This window comes from Pristis pectinata, chromosome 10 (genome assembly GCF_009764475.1).
Source record: "Pristis pectinata isolate sPriPec2 chromosome 10, sPriPec2.1.pri, whole genome shotgun sequence".
NCBI classification, from domain to species: domain Eukaryota; kingdom Metazoa; phylum Chordata; class Chondrichthyes; order Rhinopristiformes; family Pristidae; genus Pristis; species Pristis pectinata.
Window position 1 is genome coordinate 76,890,275 of NC_067414.1, and position 20,682 is coordinate 76,910,956.

General features: G+C 39.1%; 1 protein-coding gene across 1 annotated transcript in view; it reads right to left on the reverse strand.

Moving 5' to 3' along the window:
* The window catches only part of tpo (thyroid peroxidase), a 36,156-nt gene that overhangs the window by 15,387 nt on the left and 87 nt on the right, over positions 1-20,682 (reverse strand). The window contains exons 2-5 of the mRNA XM_052025435.1: positions 19,082-19,251; positions 16,269-16,401; positions 8,434-8,563; positions 2,553-2,762 (exon numbers count right to left, since the gene is read on the reverse strand). Coding sequence (XP_051881395.1) covers positions 2,553-2,762; positions 8,434-8,563; positions 16,269-16,401; positions 19,082-19,251 — 643 coding nt within the window. The remainder of the gene's footprint in view (positions 1-2,552; positions 2,763-8,433; positions 8,564-16,268; positions 16,402-19,081; positions 19,252-20,682) is intronic.

A 20,682-nucleotide genomic window follows, 5' to 3' on the forward strand; every position in this document is an offset into this window, starting at 1 on the left:
CATGTGGCTTCTTCACCACCGTATTGATCTCTGTTGCCACTTTCAGGGAACTATGGATGGACTAGAGAAACAAAGGACTGCAGATGCTGGAATCTAGATGAAAAACATGATGATGCTGGAGGAACTCAGCAGGCCAGGCAGCATCTGTGGAGAAAAGCAGGTGGTCAATGTTTCGGGTCAGGATCCTTCTTCAGGATTGATGGCTGGACTCCTAGGTCTCTTTGTTCATCAACATTCCTTAGTGCCCTGACGTTTACTGTATATGACCTAACCATATCCGATTTCCCAAAGTACATCACCTTGCACTTGTCGGGATTAAATTCCATGTGTCAGTGCTCCATTTGACCATCCAACTGAACTATATCCTGCTGAACTTTCCTCGCTACTAAAAATACCACCAATTTACGTGTCATCTGCAAATTTACTACATTTCTCCTACATTCATATCCAAGTCGTTAAGATATATTACAAAAAGCAAAGGTCCCAGGACTGATCCCTGTGATAAAGCACTAGTCACAACCTCGTGCTCAAAATAAAATCCATTCACCACTACCCTCTGCTCCTATCACAAAGCCAATTCTGGATCCGATTAGGCAGCTCACCTTGGATCCCATGTGCCTCAACCTTACAGACCAGCCTACCAAGTGGACCTTAGTCAATGCCTCACTGATGTCCATACAGACAACATCCACCATCCTGCCTTCAGCAATCTCCTTTATTACCTTCTTGAAAAACACAATGAAATTAGTGAGGCAGGTTTTCCCCTCACAAAACCATGCTAACCATCCCTACTCAGTCCCTGCCTTTCAAAATGAACATAAACACTGTTACTTAGAATTTTCTCCTGTAATTTCCCTGCAACTGATGTAAGGCTCAGCTGCCTGTGGTTAATTGGCTTATCCTTCTTGCTATTCTTAACTAAAGGAACAATATTAGCCATCTTACAGTCTGCTGGTACCTTGTCTATGATGAATGAAGATGAAAAAATCTTTGTCAGGGCCCCGCCAATCTCCTCCCATGTTTCCCATAGCATTCTGGGATAGTTCTTATCTGGCTCTGGGGATTTATCCACACTTATGTGTTCCAAGACATCTTACACCTTCACCTTTTAATACCTACATGTTCCAGACAATCAACTTATCTCTCACTGAGCTCACTATCCTGCATGTCTTTATCCTTGGTGAATACATATGAGGTTTTCATTTCAGACCTTGCTCACATCCCCTGGCTCCACACATAGATTAGTCCTTTGATCCCTATGGGGACCCAACTCTTCCCTAGCTACCCTCTAGCTCCTAATGTACTTATTGAATGACTTAGGATTCTCCTTAATCTTACCTGCCAAGGATATTTCATGGACTCTTTTTTTTCTGTCCTAATTTCCTTCTTAAGTACTCTCTTACTCCAGCTATATTCCTCAAGGGACTTAACGTAGAACAGTAAAGCACAGGAACAGGCCCTTCAGCTCACAATGTCTGCGCCGAACAATCTGCTGAATTAAAAGAACTCTCTTCTGCCTGTACATGATCCATATCCCTCAGTTCCCTGGTGATGCAGGAAGGCGAGCCCTGAGGGGCTCTCACTTCTGGTCGGAAGCACCCAGACAGCTGGGTGCGACCTACTCCAGAGACAGTGGCAGGTGGGGAGTTTGACTGGGGCAGTGCACCTGTCACACCGTAATGAAGGTGTCCTGAGACGAGCTCAGGGAGGAACGAAACCTGCCATGGAGCAGAAGAGCAAAAGCTCACTTGATCTGATTTTCAGTATGAATACAGACCATGACAGCTTCCTGGACTAGTTTGATTATTGTTGCCTTTCCCTGTCTTACGTTTCCATTGTTTTTCTGATCAAACCTTCAATCATGTTTTTTAGCCAAAGTTCCTTAATTTTGGAATCCTTGGCTTTCACCCTTATCGGAGCATGCTGTCATTGAAACCTTGTTAACTCTCTTTCAAAAGACTCCCACTTGTAAGATGCCAAGTTCTCTCTTGCAGTATCACTACATTTGTTAATCACCTTTTAAATCTTGTGCCTCTCAACAGCAATCTCCTAATCTAAGCAGCAATAACAGAACCAGAGGAAGGTTGAAAGGCCATTCAATCCTTTCTGTCTGTGATATTACTAACTATTGCCATGAACAAATAGTAAATGAACATTCAACTGTAATGCCCATTGAATACCTGAGTATAAGCACACCCTGAATTCAGTCCTAGATTGTTTTATGATGTAGAAAACTTGCACATTGTATGTAGAAAACTTGCACTGGTATGTTTTTTACCATGATGCAGGACAGATGGAATATTTGCAGGAGTTACACTGGGGTTAGGAGGGAAGATTTGAAAAGACTGTTATTCAAACTAAAATTCACAGGAGATATTTCTTTCACACCAGCAAGTGAAACGAGATCTATGTTCCAGAAGTGCTTGAGGAAGCCTTCAAAATTTGGGCTCAATACATTTTTATGCCCAGTCCTGATACTAATCAGGAAACCTGATCTTCAGATTGTTTCTTTTGATTGTTCAGATCCTGGACACTTCAAGTTGTATAGGTACCTTAATTGGAAAACATGGATTGAGATTCTGGCACGTGGTCCTGCAGTCTGCTCCTCCTTGGAATGCGGCTTGGCTCGTGCTCTGAGGTGTGAATGCAAAATCGTGGTCAATATACTGGCCCCACTCAACTAGGATATGGGAATATAGATTATCTTCTGCCATTGTAGTCTTATTGGCTATACGTAGGATTTTGTTTGTTACTTCTCGGACCTGTCAGAGAAAGAATCTGTTTAGAACAGATACTGAGGCAAAAGGGCTGCTACAATATGTATTATAGAGTTTCCTGAGTTAGAAGCCTAAATGGACACTTTTCATTAGAAAGGCTGTGAAAGCAACAACAAAAAGACATTTATCTGAAGAGGCTGATTAGAACCTTTGATAGTAGTAGGAGGAAGAACTGACATTTGTCATAAAACACAATAGCTGCTTGATCTAGAGTGAGCAAATGATTAGATTGGATTCTGATATACAATGTTTCTATCCAGGATTGTGAAACCATAAAAAAATCATAATTAAAATGGTCACATTTATTTCAAATAACATTACACAAGAAAATTATCTGAATCCTGCGAGGTACCAAGCAGTATGAAAATCATACATCAAAGAATTTCCATTTGTCATTGTGAGCTTTGCACCAGAACCAGTCATAAACATGTACAAAGCAGGGTCAAGGGATATTGCTTCGTTACTACTGAGATATTGAAAAGTGAGAACAACCTAGTATGGTGGTATGCCTTAGATTTATGACCCTAGAGATTAATTTTAAGGCACCCAAGATTCCATCCAATGGCCTAACTCCTTGGGACTAATATGGAAACATAGTTTGTATATTTGTTTTGATTGCCACTGTACTTTATTTTTTATTAATTTATCAGACAAGTTGTTTGCTGAAATTTTAAACTGCACACAAAGGGATTTTACTTCAATTCCGTGCATTATAATTGAATCGTAAATCATTAAATCTTGTTCAGATTAATCAGAATTAAAATACACATTGATTTCAGCTTGCCTGTAATTATTGCAGTAATTTCTTTAATGTTTGTTGGCTTGATTTATATCACTGATAATGCAATATTAAAAAAGATGAAGAATCCATTCACTGTGTCTAAAATTAATACATTTACTTAAGTGGTCTTACACACACACACACACACACACACACACACATAATAACAATATTTTATATATTTTATACAAAGTATATAACAATTATGTAATATATATACTATATATACACACTATAATTTCAAATATATATATAGAGAATATATATCTATATCTATATCTATCTATCTACCTATCTATCTATCTATCTATCTATCTATCTATCTATCTACATATATATATATATATATATATATATATATATATATATATATATATATATATATATATATATATATATACGTACACTCTATAATTTCGAATTAAATCAACTTTGTGTGGTAACTTTCTCAACTTTCCCCACTTTTCCCTGTTAAAAGTTCATGCAGTCAGTGATAATGCTGGATGGTGCACCCTTTCCCTTTCCCCTTCCCCTCATATTTAAATCAAGGAGTGATTTTTTTATGTTTGAATACAGGGAACAAGTTTCACTGGGCTTTGTAACTAGGGGGGATGAAGATATGTCACTGCATCAGATCTCAAATATCAGGCTGAGGGACTTAGAAAGCGACTCAGTCAATCTTGCAGCAGACATAATGACTGAAGACAGATAGTAATCTGAAATTAGTTTCCAAGCAATGTTGTGAGTTGGGAAGGGGTGTGAGGTGGTGGCTGGTAAGGGAGGGAGTGTGTGGGAGAAATACAGAATTTAACCTAGTTGGTTTAAATCTGTGATCTCAACTCAATTGCACTGTCAGTTCCAGGATTTGTTTCATGAAGTTAAATAACCAGACTGTCAAACAGAAATGAAGTGCTATGTCTTTGGCTTGCTATGCTATATTACTACTAGCATGTCTGTTGGCAGTCTGTTCTCACCTTCCAGGACGTGGCTCCAATTATTTCAGTGATAAGCCAGGAAATGGGGTGGTGGAGCTGGATCTAAACATTTATATTATTAACTCCCACTCTCTCCTAGGAGGTTAAAATATGCCAAGCTGCAGCACCTTATCATACCACCCAATCATATCACCCTATGTGATACACCATATCAAAATTGAAATTGCTTTCCCAATAATATGTATTTAATTTCATAACAAATAACTATTTGACTTGGAATGCTGTCAATATAATTAGGTAAAATAAAGGCAGGGGAGTGAAATGACTTGTAATAGAATCTCTCAAATACTTAGAGGTTATTGCCTATATGAAACTATGCTGAAACCCAAGGTGCAAGGTCGTATGTAATTGTATTTTGCATTAGTGGTGCCCTGTTGTTATGTCTCAGTCAGAGGCTCTGCTGGTGGTGTGCTGCTCACTGGCACAAAAACAAATACTTTTCACTGTTGAACAGAAATGAACTTCAGGCATCAATTCTCATTTGCATGTTATTGTGTTAGAACTGACTTGGTGCTTTAAGGAAGACATTGCTTATAGGAAATCTGATGAAAGGAACAGAGCCTTTGATTTTCATATTACTTTTCTGATGAGAAAGTGGAAAAACATTACTCCTTGTACCATTGCATTAACAGTTGTATACTTAGGTTCCTGCTACTGGTCCCAGCATATAGATTCCACGAATACATTCAGCAAGGGCTGTAAGGTTGTTGCAAGATCAATCAGGAAATAGCAACAGATCTCCTGAACAGAAAAAGGCTGCATGTTGATAAATGATGGACCAACAAAGTACAAATGTGTCACTGACTTTAAATCAAACTTAACACCACAGGTGGCTTGTGGTAATAATTTACATATTATTCAAGGGTGAATGCTTTATATAGATATGGATAATTTCTTGATAATGAGCTTCTGAGAGAGATGAACAGGTGGACAGACAATTTACAAATACTGTAATTTTAATGCTATTTATTTGGTGAATGGTTGATTAGTTTGATAATGTATTCCTGCAAGTGCAAAGAGAAATAAATCCACTTTGAGCTCGCTGCTGATGTTGGCAATGGCATGGGTATAACCTTTACAAGTGGAATTGTGATCACACCATCTGAAGTGATGATTTTTCCATGGCAATAGTAATAGAGTAGGAAGTCAACCATTTCACTAAGCTTCCTTTCATTCTTTTAAAACTTTTTGTAATACTTCTCTGCTGACAAGAGTAATAACTAATTATCCATGTGTGCTATAAGAGCAGATTAAGAAATTACCTATGACAACTGCTGATAATGACAATGGTCTTGTCTAGGAGCAGGAATAATTATGTGAGTTAGAGAAGATGAGTTGTCGATGTCAATTCAACTGCATTTTATGACTAAAAACCATTAAATCTTAGCTTTCTACTTCTCATTGCTATAGGTTTTGTAACTTAAATTGGATTCATAATTCATAACTATTTGAGCAAGTTTCAAAACATGAGAAATAAATATCTATTCTTTTATTGATGTACATAAAATGCCCAGCACATGGTATACGTGTAAGATCAGTTGAGAAACAAAACCATTGTGGACATCAGTTTTTCTCTGCAGAAGTGTTCCTTTGCAGATTTGAACTATTTTGATATGATCTACAGAGCTTGTCCTCCACAACTGATTCCACATCCTGGGTTACCATAGTCACAAAGAATAAAAAGATCGTAGATGCCAACATTTTTCATATGTGGCCCCTGCCCATTCTCGCAAGTGCAGTCTTTAGATCAAAATAGTTTAACCATTTCAATACCAAAACTGAGTTAATTAATTTCAGAAGCCTTGTATGGTAACCATTACTTCCAAGTATAGCAGGTAACAAAGTGCACATGAATTTCACTCTCCTTATAGTGCAAAGAATGAAATGTTGGGGGAAAAGAAGAAATTCATCTTTGGCCACCAAAATCAAATGGATACGTAAGCACTGGCTGCTGGTTGCGCTCATCTTAGCATATTTAACAAAGTCAACTGAATCAAATCCAATGTAACTGCACTGTGTAATGATTTGACCTGTAAGATCGGTTTGTAAGGCAAGTTTTTCACTGTACCTTGGTACAAGTGACAATAATAAACCAATGCCAATACCAAAATGTGTGGAGGCAATTACAACCGGCAGCTGATATTCTCAAAGGCACAGCTTCATTATATCTCTACCAGGTCCAATGAACACTACATCTGCTGCTGTGCAGGTTTCAATAACACCAGTTGATATTGATACACAATGAAAGGAATGGAGAGCCATTAAATGTAAATTTGTAATTTTTTTCCAAACTTTGTTATGTGTGGACAACAGAACTGTGAGTGAAGAGAGAGAGGGGAGAAACAAAGGACTGCAGATGCTGGAATCTAGATGAAAAACACTAGGATGCTGGAGGAACTCAGCAGGCCAGGCAGCATCCGTGGAGAAAAGCAGGTCAGGACCCTTATTCAGGACTGAAGATAGGAAAAGCAGAAGCCCAATAAAAAGAAGGGAAAAGCAGAGCAGTGATAGGTGAAGAAAAGAGGGTAGGCAGGGTAGGCACAAGGTAGTGATAGGTAAGTGCAGGTAAGAGATAGTGATAGGCAGGTGCGGGGTAGGAGGGGAGAGCAGATCCACCGGGGGATGGGTCAAAGGTAAGGAGAGAAAGGAAAAAAAATGTAGAAAAAAAGAGGCTAGGAAAGGGAAGAAGAGAAGAAGCACGGTGGGGGTGGTTATGGGGAAGGGGGGCAGGGATTACATAAAGTGGGAGAATTCAATGTTCATGCCGTTAGGCTGCAAGGTTCCAAGATGGAAAATGTTCCTCCAGTTTGTGCTTGGAATTCTCCTGGCAGCGGAGAAGGCTGAGGACTGACATATAAGTGATAGTGTGGAAGGGGAGGTGTTGAAGTGACTGGCATTGTGGAGATGCAGGTCGTGGTTACGGACAGAGTGCAGGTGTTCTGCGAAACGGTCACCTAGTCTGCGTTTGGTCTCACCAGTGTAGAGGAGGCCACACTTGGAGCACTGAATGCAGTAGATGATATTAAGGGAGGTGCAGGTAAGTCTCTGTCTCACCTGAAAGGACTGTTTGGGTCCCTGGATGGAGGTGATGGAGGTGGTGTAGGGGCAGGTATTGCACCTATGGCAGGGGCAGTGGAAAGTTTCCGGGGTGGGAGCGGGATAGGTGTGGATGGGGAGGAGTGAACTAGGGAGTCACAGAGAGAGTGATCCCTATGAAAGGAAGAAAGGTGTGGGGAAGGGAAGATATGCTTGGTGGTGGGGTCACCTATGGCAGGGGCAGTGGAAGGCTCCTGGGGTGGAAGCAGGATAGGTGGGAGGAGGAGGAGTGAACCAGGGAGTCGCAGAACTGTGAATGATGTGAATTAACACAAAACTTATGCAAGTAAGCAGTCAAATTGCAACATCCAAGAGTGGCTGCATTATCTTTTCACTACAATTTGAAGTATACATTAATTAGTAGCCTCTATACAAACATCACCTTCTTGAAACACTTCAAATTAATGTTAATACAAAAAAAATTACAACAAATGCAGGAGCTGACCCATTTTACATAATACTGGGCATTTAAATAAAGGCCCATAAAGGTTCTTCTTCACAATTTTGGTAAAATTCTGAGAAATAAAACAGATGCTTTAGTTAAATGAACATTTCTTGCTCTGAAAATATATTCAGCGTCAAGCAGAAGAAGGCAGTGGTGATGGGTTGGGAGGGGGCAGGCAGCAGGGGCTGCCTGAACCCCACACCCCAAAATCATTGGGTACAATAGTGATATGTCCATGTGCATGAACGTGTGCAGAATGCCTCAATTTAAAGTGCCCTAAAGCAGTCAATCTTAGATTCCCCGCAAGCTCCTGGAGTCAAGAGAAGGTGAAGTACTCACAAGTGGTAACTTGAAGCCTCTGTATGTGTGTTCAGAATTCCACCCTTTCGGTTGGCTGAATCCATCCTCGTAATTTGGAGCTAGCCACCGTACAAGAGCAGTGTTTGAGGCCCCCCACCTCGGATTATTTCTGAAAGAGAACTCAAATCAAAAGTGACAATCCTGAGGACATTGGTCATTTTTTATCATTCAAGTTATCTTAAAAGAATTTTCTAGTTATTCATGTTGTTCTCATGCTCTGCTTTCAGCCACATAAAATGTTTTTCCTTAAAACGGAAGTGTTGCCAAGGGTGGGACTAAGTGATACCACAGTATATTCAGCTACTGTGTTAGGTATTCAAAACATGTTCAAAGTTTCACCTTCTCTGTTAATGACCGGAGCAGTTATGGACTACGTGTGATTGTGCCCAGCTTTTAAAATTTATTGTTATGTATCTGACAGTGTGGTGCTGGTCACACTTTGCCGTCCTTTTTGCTCTTAAACAGAATGCATAATTCTGTCCTGAAATTTGACATGGTGCATACTGTGATAACAAGCATTTTGACCTGAAGGAAACATTATCAAGTGTAACCCACAATAATTCATCTCATGCCTTGCCTGAAAATACCCCAGATGTTCTTTCTGCTGGATACTGCTTTACTGAAAGCAACAGGTTTTATGTAGCCTGGAAAAAGGATTTTCAAGAATTATTTCACAATTACATGGTAATTTCAGCATTACACTCTGGAACCCAGTGTCTCTTAATCAAAACAGCGACAATAAATACATTAAGGAAATAAGTTAATACTTAGTTAAAAAAAAGATCAAAATGCTTCTTAATCACTTCAGATACATAAAACCCAGTTTGAAAATCTACATTTTGACCACCAGATTTAACTCTTCAAGATTTGTTAATTTATTGGAATCACATGTAGTTGAATTATTATAACCTGTAAACATAAAATTTCTTCATGCAAGAACTCCCATTGTTCCCTGATGAAGTGACACATATGTTGACAATATTTATTTTTTTAAGAAAAAAGATGTCAAAATGCACCATCATGCTATTTTACCCTGATGTCTCTGCAATGAGAATGACCCATAACTACTTCTCCCCCTCTCTCAATGGATGTTTGTCAAGAAGGATTTTCTCAAGAAGATGGCACTCCTTTTCAAAAGGCTACTTAAAAAATATAAGAAACCAGGACTGAATGAAAATGTCGGTTATTATTGTTGCTTTCTATCTCCAGCAAATAGTTGAACTCATGGTGAACCAACATGATCTGAAAATCGACCAAACTTTCTATCACAGCATAGAACCAACGGGCTTTGTAATGACTTTTGACACAGGTAATGAGGTGAGAAGACATAGAGCCGTAGAGTCATATAGCATGGAAACAGGCCCTTTGGTCCAACTAATGCATGCTGACCAATATTCTCATCTAAGCTAGCCCTATTTGCCTGCATTTGGCCCTTATCCCTCTAAACCTTTTCTATCCATGTACTTGTCCAAGTATCTTTTAAACGTTGTTAATGTACCTGCTTCAACCACTTCCTCTGGCAGCTCATTCCATATACTGACCACCCTCTGGGTGAAAATGTTGCCCTTCAGTTTCCTACTAAATCTCTCCCCTCTCACCTTAAACCTATGCAAGAACCCAACCCCGGGAAAAAGACTATGGGCATTGACCGTATCTATGCCCCTCATAATCTTATACACCTCTATAAGATCACTCCTCATTCTCCAAAGTACCAATGAAAAAAGTCCCAACCTGGTCAACCTCTCCATAACTCAGTCCCTCGAGTGCCAGCAGCATTCTTGTAAATTTCCTCTGCACTCTTTCCAGCTTAATGGCATCTTTACTACAGCAGGTTTAAAAAAACTGAACACAATACTCCAAATGCTGAAAATGCTGTTCATGCAGATACAGACAGGATGCAGTTAGAATCATTAATTAATTATGTCCATTCTTTTCTACACTCCAGTATTGTAGCTCTAAACAAGATTTACGGATGAACAGACAAGTAACAACAATCGCTATGGACTATCAAAGTGTGGTTCTGTTTCTGACAGCCTTTCAAAGTGGTAAACGTCAGAATCATCACTCCAGTAAAATCCATTCATTCACTTTTCAGAATACTGATTAACTCAGACTTTCCACATTAAACCATTTTTGTTGGAATAATGGTCAAATTAAACAACTCATATCAAAGAAACATTTCTAAATTGACCAATTCATGGACTAACACCAAAGAAATAGCATAAAGATGCCACAACAAGCAAACAGGATAAAAATAGTACAAGGTGGACTGCGTCAATCAAAATGATGCATGTCTGATTTGGTATTGTAAAATAAAGTGCATTCAAGGCAAACTTTGACAATTCAAAGTAGCTGTGAACAAGACTGATCCTCTGTACATGTGGGAATATATGCTTTGAAGTGATTGCTGAAAGTACCATCTGGATTTAAAGAGTGAGTAATATTTAATGTTAAAGTGCAGCTTGTAAGGGAAGTGCAGACAGTGGTAACCAACCACCTAGATGGGGATGGGCTCCTCTGAGTGATTGTGTTCAGAGTTTAAGAGAAGTGCATGCAAATTGAAGTTAATGTGTAAAGCTGTGTAAGATTGTTAGAGTAAAGAGGTCATATTACTTCACAATATCTTGCAGTGTTTGACATTATGAAATCTCTGCTGATTTATTTTACCACCTCGTGTCATGTACACTTGTATCTACTGTATATTATTTTATTTGTGATATTTGTTTAATCTTAATAAACTTTTAAAGGAGTTCTGGGTTGTGCCATTCTGTGAACCTTGACCAGTTTAACTCCACATAGATGGGTTCAGGCAGAATGCTGGATAGCTGGAAAAGCCAACTATCTGCAAATGTAATAATTACGCTTCTGGACTACAAATCTAGTGTCTGAACTAATAATTCAGAAAATTAGAGTTCACATCCCACAATGTCATTTTGACAATTTGAACTCTTTAGTTAAAACCTTCAAAATACAACTCTGCCAGCAGAAAAAGTGAACTAGGAGCAGTTGGATTGTTGCAGAAACCCGACTGGATTGCCGATGTACTTCAGGAAAGAAAACCTACTTATTCTGGCCTATATGCCACTCAAATCCCAGACTAATATGGTTTATCTGGGATTTGAGTGGCAAGGTGATTGGTGGGGCAATAAATGTAGACTGTCACACCCCCAAAATGCTTTAAAGATTATTTTGCACATGTATAATTCATTTCAAACTGTTCCATAAAAGGATTTTTTTGAAACTCAGTGGTTACAGTGACATTAGCAAATGCACCAAATATTTTGCATCAGCAATGTCCAATGAAATAAATGACCAAATGATTGAAAGGCATTAATGGAATGAAGAATATGGGACAAAATACCGAGAAAGCTTGCTGAAATTAAACCAAGATAAATTTACCATCAGCCAGCTCAGATTATGCACTTGAAGAACCGTAAATCTGCAGGACCAGGAACTATGAAAGAGGATTAATCTAAAGTCCCTTTTTAAGCAGCATGGATGTGATGGACCTCTGTGCTGCAAATTTCTATGATTCTGTGGAATGATGTTGATTTTATATTGGTACTTCTGTGGCAGTCCACTGTAAAAGATAAAGTTATTAAGGCAGATGCTTCTAGAATGGATTTGTGTAATCAGCTTTGTTTGATTCTTATAATATTGTGGGTGATTTAAGCATGGTGTAAATTTAATGTAAGTGCCCCTGGTGAGACTAAATATACCAACTGATCAAGATGCAGAAGTAGGGCAGCAAGAAGTTAGGAAGACAATTGGTATGTTGGCCATTTCTGCAAAAAGGTTTTGGCTACGAGTATAAAGAGGCTTTACTGTCCTTGCACAGGACCTTGGTGAGAGTGCCTGAAATATTGTGCACTGGTTGGGTCTCCCACCCAAGGGAATATATACTTGAGACAAAAAGAATACAGCAAAGGTTAGTTACATTAGTTCCTAACAAATGGGGGCCTGTGTGGCTGTATGGTGTGGATTGTAGTGTGGAGAAGAAAGAGGGAGGGAGGGAGGCTGTCCTATGCGGAGAGATTAGGCAGACTGGGCCTATACATTGAAAGACAATGGGAGATCTCATGTAATATTCGTATGGAGCTTGATGAAGTGGATACAGGGATGATATTTCTCCTGGCTGGGATGTTTAGAACTAGTCAGTCTCAGGTGGCTGGGCATTTAAATCTGAGATGAGAAGAAATTACTTCACTTAGAGGCTGGTGAATTTTCTTTGGATCTCTATCTAAGAGTGCAGTAAAGTCACAGTCACCACGTATAGTCAAGGCACAGATCGATTGATTTTTATATATTAAGGGAATGAAGGGATGTGGGACTAATGACAGAAAATGGCACTGGGGGTGAAGGAAAAGCAGCCACTATCTCATTGAATGGCAGAACAGATGTGAAGGGCTGAATGGCCCACTGGTGCTTCTAATTCTTCTGCCTTGAGCTGGAGGAAATGTATCAAGATTGCAATCTTGGCACCTGAAGTTCTGAGCCGCAGACCTGTTCAGAAGAATGATGGAGGGAACTAGATTACTTCAGAAGAGAATGGGAGGGCAGTGGAAACTAGTTTCCTGTTGGGAAGAACACTCTACCTCTCTCACCAGCTTCGTGGCCTTGGTAAATAGGTAAGCATCAACTGGTAAACTCAGCTCCACATCTCAGCACTTATACCAGGATGCAGACTCTCTCAATTTTTGTTACCACTATCAACTGACTTGCCTAAATATTTCTGTTTTCCTTTCCATTCAGAATCTTAATAATCAGTATATTCTGCAGCTTCCTACCATTGATCCAGCAATGATAATAATGTTAAGCCTGAATTGATCATATGATTCTACTTGACTAAGTCCTTGAAAAGATTTCCACAGTGATACCTTTTGGCTTGTTAATTTGATTTTTCAATTTATTGATTGCTTTAAATATATCATTATAACAAACATGTCCTTCAGTCTGTTGTGAGCCACGTGAAGTATTCCCTTCCATTTTTTTTTCTCTTCTCTTCTGAGAGCAATAAAAACATGTGGTAAAAGAAGCCCAGCCTGTATATCTCTTATATTCAAATCCTGCCCCTGCATTGACTTTAAGGGAAAAACACAACTGAGTTTAGTCCTTGAGGAGCAGTATTTGAATGTGAGAGGTGTACAGGCTGGTTTCCTTCACCCATGTTTTTGGTACTGGGAGAGAACAAAAAACTGCAGCAAGGAAATACCTCACAATCTGAAGCTCAGTCCTTGACCTCACATGCAATAGTGATACGTGCACTTCCTAGCATTAGGGCTACTAGAATGCAAATAGAATTCCACCCCCCTGACCTCCACTTGAACTCTCCATTGAAAAACTGTGCAGCTTGAAGATCACACCAAGGCTCTCCTTGTCCACCGCTACTCAGCAGCAGAAGAGGTAATGAATTTGTTTAAAAAGCTTTAAGGAGCATAACATTATTTAGATAAAAAAGTGAGTTGCAATGAATATCCAGTCTTTGGGAATAGGGAGGGAAGTAGTTGCAAAGGGAATGCAGAGCCTACCTTTGGAAGGCCTGGCTATTTGGCATGGGATTGAGGACTGGTTTAATGGACATTTGAAGTGTCTTTCCCTTGTTTCATTTTCTCATTCTCATTCTGGATGAGGCCATGGAACCAGCTAATTCTTTACAGTTTGCTTTATTCATAAGGCATTTAAACATGAAATGAAGGGTAAATGAGTTTGGAATACTTCTGAAAGGAGCACAGATGGTGAAAATCAAAAGAAATCTAAAATAAAAAAAAAAGAACCTGCTGGAAGTATTCAGCAGATCAGGCCGTGTCTGGTGGGAAGTAAAACAGAGCTAACCTTCAGGTCAACAACCCTTCATCAGAGCTAGGAAGTGGACAAAGGAGCTCATTAAACTGTTGGCATGGTGGGGGAGGGGGATGCCTCCAATAAAGTAAACTGGAATGACCATGGGGATAAGTTTTAAACTTATTGATAAGTTATCTGGTCAATGAGTGAATGGGAGCAGTTAGAGACTGAGAACATAGACAAAAGAATGTAGGATTTCCAATATGCAGAGCACAAATGGTCATACCTGGGTAGATGGCTGGTGGATAATGATACAGCCTGCAAAAATATTTATATGATAAACTCGATCAAAGATCATAGAACAGTACAGCACAGGACAGGTCCCTTGGCCCATGACGTTGTGCTGAACCTATTAAAGCAATGACTCCTAACTAATCTGATCTGTCTTCCCTGCAGATTGACCATATCCCTCCCTTCTCTGCATATTCATGTGCCTATCTAAGAGTCCCTTCAACTATCCTATACCACCAGTCCTGACAGTGCATTCCAGACCTCCACCACTCTCTGTGTAAAAAAACTTGCCTCACACATCCCCTTTGTACTTCTCCCCTCTCACCTTAAATATATGCCCTCTAGTACTAGATGTTTCATTCCTGGGAAAAAAAATACTAGCTGTCTACCCTAGCTATACCTCGTATAATTTTATCAAATCTTCCCTCAGCCTTCGTCACTCCAGAGAACTAATCATGGGTACTAAGGGAGGATGAAATAATGTTTCTGAAAAATGAGGGAGAATAAAGGAAAACAGGCTAAAACAGGCAATACCTGTGCTTAAAGCTTTTATGATCAGTGGAAGCCTAGCAGAGGAACTCTGGCTGACTGGGGCCAGTAAACTAGGACGTGACTCTGGATTGAAATGGGGACATTCCTAGTTCTTTTTACAGGGCAACTTCCACCAGGAGGAAGCACTGGTTACATCTTCTCCAATTCAGCAAAAGGCAAGTAAACCAGGAGAGGAAGCATTCTTCAAAATGTAGTGTAAACTCTATCTAGTTTACTGACAGCTCACGCCAAATGATTCTCCATGGTGTACTCAGAGGAACTATAATAGCTTAATGAATTGTTGAAAGCCGGGACCTTGCTGTAGGGTCAACACCACAATTAGGACTTATAACAGGACCGTGAACCTGTAAGTACTGTTTTCAAATATCATCCTCTGCCCTGTGGTTGAAGATTACAGGTTTGTGAGTTCTAGCAATCAAAACACATTTTGATGTATTTTAAATTATATTCACAAACCCAAAGGATTTTTTGAGATGCAGGAAATGGGAAAGTCTATTTGTAAACAGCAAAGCATTATAAACAGAAATGAGATAAGTCAAACCAATTATTGAATCACTTATGTTTGTTGACACCACAAATAACTCCTCTGTTCTTCTCCAAAACAGCACCAGTGGATCATTTATTTCCACCCAAGCGAGCAAACAGTAGGAATCTCTATTTAGCATCTCATCCGAAAACCTTATCTCTGGCAATACAGTACTGGAGCTTCAGCTGAACTGTGTTCAAAATTTCTGGAGTTGAATTCACACACTTATGTATCAAAGGAAAGGATGCTACCAGCTGAGTCACATCCGACACCCCTAAGGTATTGTATCTGACTTGATTTTCATTTTTCTTCTGTATGCTTCTTTCACCCAAGTTCATTGTGTCCCTTTTCAAAGCCAACTTTTAAAGACAAAGTTAACACAGATATTTTTTGCTTGTCCTTAGACATCAGCTTTTGATATTTCAATGCCAGCACTCTCTATCATAGTGAAGCACAATTCACCAAGGTTTGAATTGTTCAGCCACTCTAAGGAACACAAGCCTTTTATGAAGTAATGCAAGAAGCAGGCATATGGAACATTAGCTTTTGGAAAACTCACTGGGTACTTGACCAATGTCAACATCCAAATACCTTAACACCTTTGACATGGAAAATATTCAAGCATAATAATAGTGAAGAGTTAAATGAAGAAAGTTCCAGAAACCTGTTGTTGCAGTTCCCATTTATCGACCTGTACTTTCTGGCGAAGCAACCACTGGAACAAGTTGGAGGCTGCATGTGAGGTAAACACCCTGACGCAGATGTAAGAGCCTTCAACGCATTCGGAGAGAGAAGCCCTAAACCAACATGATAAAAATCTCTTACTTAAGTTGACGAGGTTTCTATTAAAACGTGTCACCTTTAGAATAATTTCCATTAGGAAGGTATATTTTTTTAAAATTTCCACCACCATATATTCTGTATCACTGAACTGGTTATCCTGCAGATCATGTGGTTATGAAGCCTTGAATTAATGGTAGTATTGCAAACACTTGCCCTTGATTTCCTGCTGCCCACACTGCTGAACTTTGAGTAGAAGATCTGCACCAACTTCCACTAGGAATTCAATCTGCCTGGAAAATCATAGGCCTGGTAATTTGATGGTGCTGTGCTGGTTTCTCAGGCTCTAAATGGACACTGTCATCTTTGATATGACGTGTAGGCCAATTACAAGCCAGAAATGCTCTGTCTGAGATTTTAGTTTAAACCGAAAGCGATTATCCAGAGCAGGTGTCTGAAAAGAGGATTGGACCTCTTGCATATTCAGGTGAGAGATCCAGCAGCTATTTGAAGGCATACTGCAATATTGGGTTGATCCTTGGTCAGTTGACTACATTAAGGTAAAAAAAAAGCAGGTTTATGTGTGTTTCTTAAAGTAGCACGACTCCAGGAGGTTGCCAGCAAAATACTTGCTTGGTGGTGGAGCCAGGAGGTGTGTGCTTGCTGTGAGCCATCCAATCATTCCCAATCTGTGTCCCTTCCAATCACAACTCCACTTCCTCCTCCTGATTACCCCTCTAATGTCTTACAAGGTGTACAGCCAGCCACATAGGACAGCCAACACTTCAATGATATTGAACTCCAGTAATAGGAGCACCTTAATCCCAGCTCTTCAGATGCCAAGTTTGTTCTCTTTTCTTGCTGTGTAATCACTTCAGTCTGCAAATTCATTTTTACCTAAGTGTGTTAACAATAAACACACTAAAGGGAACAGGGAGAAATAACATGCTAATTCTAACTGTAGCCAGAATATACATGTATGTGTGATTGCTTGCATGTCAACAAGTGACCCCACATTCAGTTTACTTTAAATGTTGTTAAAAATGAGTTACAATGCACATTTACCAAATTGATAAGGCACAGGAGGAGGCCATTGAACCCATTAAGTCTGTGTCGGCTCCTAGGAGAACAGTTTGACAAGTTCCCCAATCTGTCCCCAGAGACCTGCAAATTATTCTGTATCCAATGCCGACCTAGTTCCCTTTTGAAGACATTGATTGATTCTGTTTCCACTTTTCTTACAGACAGTAAATTCTAGATCATAGGTACTTGAGTGAAAACATTATTCTTCATTTGCTTCTTGTATTATTTAGCTAAAGATACATGTATCTTTGAGAAATACAGTAACTGACACAAGATTGAGGACACAACTGAATGACTTCTAATAAATATTAGTTCTCCTCCTGGAGGGAGGATAAAAATTGGAATTGATTTGATTTTATTTGAGCCTTATAAACTGGCATCATTACAGTCAATGTGAGTAGTACCATTCTGGAGTTTGTGTGATTCTCGGGAAGACAATTTAGCTTCTAAGAATTCTAAGAATGCAGACTTTTTTGTTCATTAGTTTGTTATTTTAAGTGACTAGATTTATTGATGGCAATAATCTAAGTGATCTTAGATACTGTAAATCCATGTAAAGTATAAGATTAATGATTATGCACTCAGATTTTTGCATAATGTTATGCAATAAAACTCTTCATGCTTTGTTTCAGTAAACTATCTGGCTAAACCACAGAATATTATTACTAATAATAGATATTCAGTAGCAATCTAAAATAAATTGGCTACTCTCAAATAATTTTCTGTAGAAATGTTGTCAACCTGCTGGGAAATGTATTTTCAAATAACTTTATAAAATGTACAAAGGTATCCAAAGAGAAAATTTATGTGGCAGGGATTGAATCATTTGAAATGCATAGTACACTCCCTATATATTCCTTCATTGGCTTAATAGATGTAATTTTTGAATGTTTTATCATAATATATTAAATAAAACAGTACAGTGGGTGCAACACATAATTCTTTTCACTTCTCAGAGCCAAATTTGAATTCTGTCCTGACTAGCTGTGTTAAAGTTATTTATTTCAATGGTGCCTTTTAAAGAATCAACCCAGTACCAAACTAAAGTGAGATCTAGGCCAGACCTGCAGTTGTTATAGGGCCAGATTATTAATCTAGAGCCTGGAGTAATAATCTTGAAAACACAAGTCTTGTATCTGTTGTGAAAGCCTAGCTGGTTCACTAATGTTCTGACCTGGTTAGGCCTTTGTGACTTTAGTTCGACATTACCAATGCCCTGATTTGTCCAGGCATAGTTGCATTATCTTCATGGGGCAACCATGATCATGTCATAAATTTTGGAATTATCTGTGGTTCCCATATCCTAAAATTGCTTTTCTTTTAAATTCAGACTCAGTTATACCCTAGGGGTGGAGAATATTTATAAAATAAATTGTTATTTTTATAATGGTGGAGCACAAATATATATTTTGGGAACAGCAGAATGAGAGGAAGACCTTCATTCCTCATATGTTAGGTCTGACCTATGAACTTCTTAAGTCTGACCTATGAACTAATGACACGATGCAATCTATATACAATGATTCACTTTATCTCAAACCTGCATCTGAGAGTAAAGCTGCCATACATGCAAATATTCCTTCTGATTCGTGGGTATAGACATGACCTCCTTACCAGTAACATTCACTGATCTTTTGTATTTCTGGTGCACTCTCGTTTGGATCAGAATCAAAGACATTTCCATGACCTCAGCAGCTCTTGAAATCGTTTTGCTCTCAGGGTCTGGCCGCTTGAAAAATGACATCAACTCAATGGAAGTGGACAGTTTACTGACATTGATATCCCTGACAATGAAAGATAAAGCCAAATCATCTCATGTCAGGCCATAATTAAAGTGTAAAGGTATTTGATCGAATAATATCACATGATCCTGATTGTGTTTTATACAAGTCGTGCAAAACAAAATAGATTACTCAGAGCTGAACTTGTGTATTCCAGTTTTTCAATACATTAACCTGATAATCAGTCAAATGTGTTTTGTCAGAGCTACATTATGAAATGCAAGAAAAGAAGTGGATATGGAAGGCAAAGCTTCCATTGGACAATTAGAGTTCAACTTATGCTTTTGTTTTCATGTATATATTTAGGTATACCAAATATTAAGAGGAATAGATAGAGTGGACAGCCAGCGCCTCTTTCCCAGGGCACCAGTGCTCAATACAAGAGGGCATGGCTTTAAGGTAATGGGTGGGAAGTTCAAGGGAGATGTCAGAGGGAGGTTTTTCACCCAGAGAGTGGTTGGTGCATGGAATGCACTGCTTGGGGTGGTGGTGGAGGCTGATACGTTGGTCAAGTTCAAGAAATGGTTAGATAAGCATATGGATGAATTTAAAATAGAAGGATATGTGGGAGGAAGGGGTTAGATAGTCTTAGGCGTAGTTTGAAGGTCGGCACAACATGGTGGGCCGAAGGGCCTGTATTGTGCTGTATGGTTCTATGGTTCTATATTTTCTGATAGTGCAAATAAATATTTTTCTCTAGGATTCAGTCAACAACTGATTAGTTGGGAGAGTCAAGGATATCTTACTTAGGATTAGAACTCAATTTATGATCATGCAAACTGGATTATTGCATCCTCGGCATTCATCTGTACGATCCTTGATTATTAAAAACCTTGCACTTTGCACCTTGATGAATGGGTTCAAGTACAATGAGACATTTTCATTATAAACACCCAGGTTATAATCCATAGGGGGAGAAGCAATCCAAATTCCTTTGCATTGCAGCAGTGCAGAAGAATGAGAGATGTTTATTCCTGGGATATCTCAAAATAAAGAGAGACACAGGAGACTGCAGATGATGAAATCCAGAGTAACGCACAAGATGCTGGAGGAACTCAGCGGACCAGGTAGTATCCCTCCATAGATTGGGTGAGAGACAGGTGACAATAAGGCATTTAGTCTGTGGACACCTTACACATTCTGGTCTGAGCCTTATTTATCAGTAGAAGACAACTGGGAAGGGCTGAGGGCAGGGTTTTGGCAGTGTACAGTTATTAATATGATAAATATTCCACATTTCAAGCCATTTCTGAGCGGCCTCCAACAAGGACTCTTACACTGGTGTTGCGAAGCATCTGAAAATCCCATTCAGTTTTGATGATCAAGAATTCTGTCTCCATCAATTGTTTGATATTAGGACAGGATATTAGGACAGCTTCTGTGGAAATTTAGGAAACCTTTGCACAAATCCGCAAGCAGTCTAACTTGATTTCT